Raw genomic sequence first — 7500 nt, 5'->3', positions numbered from 1 at the left:
TCTCTCTCTCTCTCTCTCTCTCTCTCTCTCTCTCTCTCTCTCTCTCTCTCTCTCTCTCTCTCTCTCTCTCTCTCTCTCTCTCATTATTACCTACTCGAGGTAGAAATGTACTGGGCGGGGTGGGTGGGGAGAAATCTTATCGCTTTATTATTCAATCTCGTACCAGTTCCGCGAATCTGCAGAGGGACGTATTTCGCTCAATTAGATAACCCGCGTGTAAACTAAGAAACGTTGAATTGCGTGTTTTTTTCTGTGTTCCTCCTCCTCCTCCTCCTCCTCCTCCTCCTCCTCCTCCTCCTCCTCCTCTTCCTCCTCCATCTTCTCCCATCCATTATTTCCTCCTTCTCCTCCTCATCATCATCACTATCTTTACTATCATCATTATCTTGTGTCTCCTGCATTTTCTACTGTCTTTTTCTCCTCCTCCTCCTCCTCCTCCTCCTCCTCCTCCATGCGTTTACATTATAACCTCAAGGATTCAGACTATATCCTGAGGGAGCGGGAATCCCTGCCGCAGGTTTGAAAGGAGAAAGGAGGAGGAGGAGGAGGAGGAGGAAAGGAATGGTCCGTAATTATCTATAACCGGACTGACTTTACTGACTAAGGATAAGAGAGAGAGAGAGAGAGAGAGAGAGAGAGAGAGAGAGAGAGAGAGAGAGAGAGAGAGAGAGAGAGAGAGAGAGAGAGAGAGGATAAAATCAAAAGCTTTCTTCTCTGCTGTCGTTTTAAATTTTCCTGTTTTTTTGTTCTCTTTTTTTTTTCTATAAGCTCAGGTATTTCCGCCCGTGTTTGTAGTCGCCGCCTGTCTCCCGTTTTCTTTTTTTCTTTTTTTTTTTCTTGGCGAGTGTCTGATTAATACCCGTTTTCTTTGTCACGTCATCTTGCAGGAGTGACTAAGAGTGACTAACTGTGTGGGATATTTATGCATTTTATTTCATCAGGCCGTGTAATCGTTTGTCTGTCTCATTTCTTTCAATCATGTTTTTTTTTTTTTGCGTATGTATGTGTTTGTCTAGTTATTTGTCTGTCTTTTTCTTCCCATCCTGTCTATTCTTTGTCTGTATTTTGTTGAATGCATATGTTTAATGTTAGTCTGTTTGTTTGTGTTTTTTCTCAGCCTGTCTTTGTGCATCCATGTGTCTGTCTATCTATTTGTGTCTGTTTTTCCATGACTGTCTGTTTCTCTCCTGTCTATTTTTGTATGCATGTGTGTAGCTAGCAGAGTATCCGTCTCTCTCCCAGCTTGTCTACCGTATCCTTTCCTGTCTACATGTATTTGAATGCCTGTCTATCAACCTTTCTTCCTGTCTGTCTGTCTGCCCAACGCATTTTATCTTTCTATCCTCTCCCCACACACGTGCCTACCTGGTTATCCATCCTTTATCTCTGTCTATGGTGTACCTATCGTTTTGTCTGCCTATCTGTCTGTCTGTCTAATATGAATACAGCTTCCAGCACCCCCTACGTATCCACTACCCTTATGACCACCGCCCGTGTCCCTAAACCACCACCACCACCACCACCACCACCACCAAACACATTTAACCAACACCCAGTAATAACGAAAAATACTCACGAGAATGCAGGAATACGCCACTGACCGCATCTTCGAGACAGGGAGGGAGGGGCAGACAGACGAACAGGCCGAGAGACACACCACGCACACGCACACGCACACGCACACACCACAGAGTCCCGATGCCCAATGAAAGGTCCGTGGTCCGTTCCCCCTTGAGGTCAGCTCTGGTGGGCGGGAGGTTCGAAGGAAGGGGCTGAGAGAGGGCTGCTGGAGGGAGGAGCTAAGGGTGGGAACATAAGGCAAGGAGGGTCGTGAGGTGGTGAAAAAAAAAGACGATCTGGAGGACGAAAAGTATTACGCAGATGAGGAAGAGTTGTTGAGAATGGTTGGTAATGGAGGGGATGAAGGAGAGAATGGGGAGTGTTTGAAATAAAAGGAAACTATGGGTAAAAGGTGGCGATGGTTATAAATGGGAAAAAAATAAAGAGAACAAGAATTATTACGCAGATGTGGAAGAAGAGTTGAAAAATGGTTAGTAATGGTGGAATCTGTGGGAGAATAGAGAGTATGTGAAGTGAAAGGGGAACTGTAGATAGAAGGTGGTAATAGTAGCAGACGAGAACATAAATTAATAAAGAGTAAAAGAAAAATCTAATACGCGGATGAAAAACAGAACAATTAGTAATGGAGGAATCTGCAGGAGAGAATGAAAAATGTGTGAAATGAAAATAAAACTGTGGATAGGAGATAGTAGTAATTATAAACACACGAAAAAAAAAATCAATAAGGGGAACTGTTATAATTGTTACTACCAAAGTACTACTTGTCATTCACTGCTTCATGTATTGGTTTATGTATTAGTTCATACTAGTTGATTTCGGAAGCTTCTCTCTGTATGGAGCCAGTTCAGCTCCAGCCGGCAAGCGGGTAGCCGCTCCTTAATACATTGTTACCCCTGGAGTCCATCTCTTACTACGTCTCAATCCTGCAGTTATTACATTGGCGACGAGGATGGGATTTATTGGCAAAGTAGAAGAATTTAACCAGGATGCCGAGGTGTGGACTCAATATGTGGAGCGGCTGGAGCATTTTTTTGAAGCCAACGACATTATTGAAGAGAAAAAAAAGAAATCTACTTTATTGGCTGTTTGTGGAGCAAGAACCTACGAAGTGATAAGGTCACTCTGCCTACCAGAGAAGCCAGCCGACAAGTCGTACAGTGACCTCAAAGTGCTGTTGGAGAATCACATGTGCCCGAAACCGTCAGTAATCATGAAGCGCTTCAAATTCAACTCACGATTCAAGCAACCAACTGAATCTGTGTCTTCTTACATTACTGACCTTCGGAAATTAGCGGAGCACTGTGCGTACGGAAACCAACTACCTGACATGTTACGAGATCGTCTGGTGTGTGGAATTGACGACCGAAAAATACAAGCAAGGTTGTTGGCAGATGGGAATTTGGACTTCAAGAAGGCAGAGGCAACTGCTCTGGCTATGGAGGCTGCGGCAAAAGACACTGAAGACCTACAACAGGCTGGGGAGTACCGCAGCAGTCAAGTGAACAAGATTCAGGAGAGGCGCGGGAAGGAAGAAAAATTCAAGAGACACCGTGGGTGCGAACGAATCCTCGACCACAGTGCTACAGGTGTGGGGGTCCGCATGTGGCTCCTAGCTGTCATTTTGCACGTGCTACCTGTTTTAAATGTAAGAAAGTGGGACACTTGGCAAGGATGTGTCGAAATAAAGCAGACATGGAAAGGAAAATGCACAAGATTGAGGGTGAAGAGGAGGACGGTGAGACAACTGGGGAAGAATACACCTTGTATACAGTGCGGGGGCTCGTGAACCACCTGTGATTGTTCACCCAGAAGTTAACAAGGTGGCTATTCCCTATGGAAGTGGATACTGGTGCTGCGGTGTCCATTATAAGTCAGAAAGTGTATGAAGAAAGCTGGAAGGATACGTGCAAGCCGGTGCTCGAGTATTCCGACGTAGTGTTACGTACCTACAGTGGAGACTTATTGAAAGTGATGGGGGAAGTGAATGTGGAGGTTAATTATTATGGCAGATACATTCCTAATCTCTCCACAGTATTTGCTCCCTTGTACAGATTACTGCAACGGGACGTGGAATGGCAATGGGGACCAGAACAGCAGCGTGCCCTTGCCACATCGAAACAACTGTTGGCGAGCTCCAAGGTGTTGGTGCATTATGACAGCAGCAAGCCCCTCCTGCTCACCTGTGACGCGTCACCATACGGATTGGGAGCAGTCCTTGCACACCGTTTGGAGTCTGGAGAGGAGAAACCGATTGCTTTCGCATCCCGATCCCTGAGCATAGCTGAACGCAAGTATGCTCAGGTAGAGAAAGAAGGTTTGGCAATAATATTTGGTGTTAAGAAATTTCATAATTACTTGTATGGCCGCCATTTTGAGATCATTTCAGACCATCAGCCACTTAAAAGTCTGTTTAATGAAACTCGCCCAGTGCCTGTGATGGCATCAAGTCGTATCCAACGCTGGGCGCTAACACTATCGGCGTATGAATACACTATCACCCACAAACCAGGGAAAATATAGTACATGCTGATGGGTTGAGTCGCCTTCCTCTCCCTGAATTCCCCAAGGTGACTCCAGTCCCCGGTGATGTGGTATGCGTGTTGGAGAGACTAGACCAGACACCCGTCACGTCGAGAGAGTTAAGGCAATGGACGGATAAGGACTCAACACTCTCGAAGGTAAGAGATCACATTCTGTACGGTTGGCCTGGACATATAGCAGAGGAAACACTTCAGCCTTTTTTTAGAAGGAGGCACGAATTAAGTGTCCAAGATGGAATAATTTTGTGGGGATCAAGAGTGGTGGTGCCTCAGATAGCTAGAAAAATGTGTTGGCTGAGCTACATGCAACGCATCCAGGAGTCTCGCGCATGAAAGGTATTGCGCGTAGTCATGTGTGGTGGCCCAATATAGATAAAGATGTTGAGTCAACAGTACAACTATGTTCACAGTGCCAACAAGTGAGAAATCTTCCCCCAGACGCTCCTTTGCAGCCATGGGAGTGGCCACTAAAACCCTGGTCCAGGTTACATTTGGATTACGCTGGGCCGTTTATGGGTAAGATGTTCCTCGTCATCATAGATGCCCATTCCAAATGGATGGATGTTCACGCTACACAGTCAGCCACTTCATCTATAACTATTGAAAAGTTGCAAGTTACATTCGGGTCACAAGGACTACCTGACACGGTGGTAACAGATAATGGTACCAATTTTTGTAGCGAAGAGTTTGAAGCTTTCTTAAAACAAAATGGTATCATTCACATAAAGACATCTCCCTACCATCCAGCATCCAATGGGTTGGCGGAAAAGGCAGTTCAAATTTTTAAAAATTCTCTTAAAAGATTAACAGGAGGCTCATTGGAATCCAGAATTAGCAAGTTTCTGTTACGGTATCGAGTAACACCTCAGACTACCACAGGAGTTTCCCTGCTGAGCTTTTAGTGGGAAGAAAATTAAAACTTGTTTAGACTTACTGCATCCAGATGTCCAGGATAGAGTTATGAAGAAGCAAGAAATGCAAAAGTACTACCATGATCAGAAAGCGCGGCATAGGGAATTTAAAGTGGGAGAATTAGTTTATGTAGTAAACTTTTCTCCAGGGAAAAATGGCTATCAGGCGTAATTGTCCAAAAATCCGGTCCTGTTTCTTTCAAGGTGCAGTTGCTAGATGGGAGGACTGTACGACGTCATCTCGACTATGTGAGGAGAAGAGTAAGCATAGAGGGCGAGACGGTTAACGCAGATGATGCCATACCACCTCCCATGGACCTCACAAATGGAGCAGGAATTCAGAAACATGGTTCGGCACCGGCAGGCAGCGTGTCGCCCCTAAAGGCAGGAGTTTCGAAGCAGTCCGGAGCACACAACAGCAACGCGCCGGATCAAATTCAAGAACGAGAGTTAACCTCAAGTCAAGAGTTCGAACCTGGATTGCCGCCACAACAGCAGCCGTTGGAAACACTGCGCCGTTCTGAGAGACTGCGCCAGAAGCCAGATCGTTTGCAGATAGCTTGGAAATAAAATGTTAGGTCTCTTGCTTCACTTGTGTTAACTATTTTAATTGTTGGAGTTTTGTATTACTTTTGCTAGTTTTAGTTACTATGTTTATTTTGTTTTTTGTCTCGTGTTTGCGGGTTTTAGCGTTTCTTATAACTTGTATCGAATATTTTTTTCTAGTCTTTCTAATTGATAAGTTTTAGTATCTTCTGTATCTTTTTTAACATTTTGGTTGTAAACTTGATTTTATGGTTTCTAACCTGAGTTTTTTTTAAAAAAAGGGAGGAGTGTTATAATTGTTACTACCAAAGTACTACTTGTCATTCACTGCTTCATGTATTGGTTTATGTATTAGTTCATACTAGTTGATTTCGGAAGCTTCTCTCTGTATGGAGCCAGTTCAGCTCCAGCCGGCAAGCGGGTAGCCGCTCCTTAATACATTGTTACCCCTGGAGTCCATCTCTTACTACGTCTCAATCCTGCAGTTATTACAGGAACAAAAACTACAAGTATTACACAGATAGGGAAGAATAGTTGGCAATGGAGGGATGCATAGAAGAATAAGGAATGCTTAGTATACGTGCAGAATATATGAAGGCAAATGGGAACCGTAGTACAGGAGGTTATACTGGTTAAAAAAAATACTAGTAAATAAATAGATAATGAAAGACAATTAATGAAGGGAAAATTACAGGGTAGATCAGGTAAGGCAAGGATTTGTACATGAGAATTGGTTTTAGAGTGAAGGGAAAGAGTTCGCAGAAATTGTAAAAAAGGGAAGAAAACTTTACACAATAGAAAATATGAAAGAGATGAGGAAGAATGGAAAAAAATACATACATTAAGTGGAAAAGTCTATAATAAATCTACAAAATAATTAAAAAGAAAAAAAAATCATTGTAAATAAATAAGAAAACTAAAAATATATCACCTGATCAGGAAGAAGAATATTTTGTAAAGATTTACGGAAGAAAATGGAATCCGTAGTAGTAAGGAGAGAGAGAGAGAGAGAGAGAGAGAGAGAGAGAGAGAGAGAGAGAGAGAGAGAGAGAGAGAGAGAGAATGCAAGTGCTAGACATCGGTAAAAAAAAAAAAAAAGATGAAGGAAGTCAGCCAAAAAAAAAAAAAAAGGTGAAGGGAAGGGAAGGGAAGGGAGGGAGGATGAGGAAGAGACCAGACAGAGACCAGAGACCTTCATAATATTCACATTTCCCATTAGAAAGAACACTCCTATATTATTCCGCCTGAGCTGGGCCTGGCGTTCAAGGGCGTGGGTGTTCCCTTGCTGGGTCCTGCGGGTGAAGAGTGGACAGGGGGGCAGGCAAGGTGAGGAGGAAGTCATTGGCTATACGAGTACATTGCCTTTCCATCTTATCTGCTCATTGAGATTCATACACTGGGTAGAGAGTAAGACAGAGAGGAAGGGGAAGGGATGTGGTTGTTAAAGGGAGCGAGAAGGAAGTATTATAGTTTATTAATATTTAAACTCTTACACGTAGAATTTATAAAGAGTTAAAATGAATAAAAAAGGATCGAAAAAGATAATATAATCATTACTTTGTCTTTTTTCCCTTCCTTTTCTTTTATGTACTTATTAAAACTTACCAGAGAGAGAGAGAGAGAGAGAGAGAGAGAGAGAGAGAGAGAGAGAGAGAGAGAGAGAGAGAGAGAGAGAGAGAGTTGCTTTCGTACTGTTTACTTTCCTCGATTTATGAAAGCTCGTAAATATTGTGGGGCGTGGAAAGAGTTAGAGGGAACAAAAGTGGAAGGGTCATTTACTCCACTTACTATACATTGGTTAGTGTGTTTGCTTTCTCTCCTTTCTCTGTTTATGGTCTCCCTTCCTATCTTTACAGACCTATTTCCTTTTTCATCACCCGGTCTCTTTCTCCTCACGCTCTCTCTCTCTCTCTCTCTCTCTC

General features: G+C 43.3%; 1 protein-coding gene and 2 long non-coding RNA genes across 4 annotated transcripts in view; 2 read left to right on the top strand and 1 right to left on the bottom strand.

Moving 5' to 3' along the window:
* Nucleotides 1–1732, bottom strand: part of LOC135114716 (uncharacterized) — a 16093-nt gene extending 14361 nt beyond the window's left edge. The window contains 1 exon segment of the mRNA XM_064030680.1: nt 1577–1732. Coding sequence (XP_063886750.1) covers nt 1577–1606 — 30 coding nt within the window. The 5' untranslated portion in view covers nt 1607–1732.
* LOC135114718 (uncharacterized) overlaps nt 1–7500 on the top strand; it is a 120559-nt gene that overhangs the window by 92285 nt on the left and 20774 nt on the right. The gene's annotated exons all lie outside the window — the stretch shown is intronic.
* Nucleotides 3580–6032, top strand: LOC135114719 (uncharacterized). The gene is made up of 2 exons (XR_010275651.1): nt 3580–4637; nt 5237–6032. It is a non-coding gene; the product is annotated as an uncharacterized LOC135114719 (long non-coding RNA).

This window comes from Scylla paramamosain, chromosome 28, assembly GCF_035594125.1.
Source record: "Scylla paramamosain isolate STU-SP2022 chromosome 28, ASM3559412v1, whole genome shotgun sequence".
Taxonomy (NCBI): Eukaryota; Metazoa; Arthropoda; class Malacostraca; order Decapoda; family Portunidae; genus Scylla; species Scylla paramamosain.
This window is presented reverse-complemented; position numbering and strand designations above follow the sequence as displayed.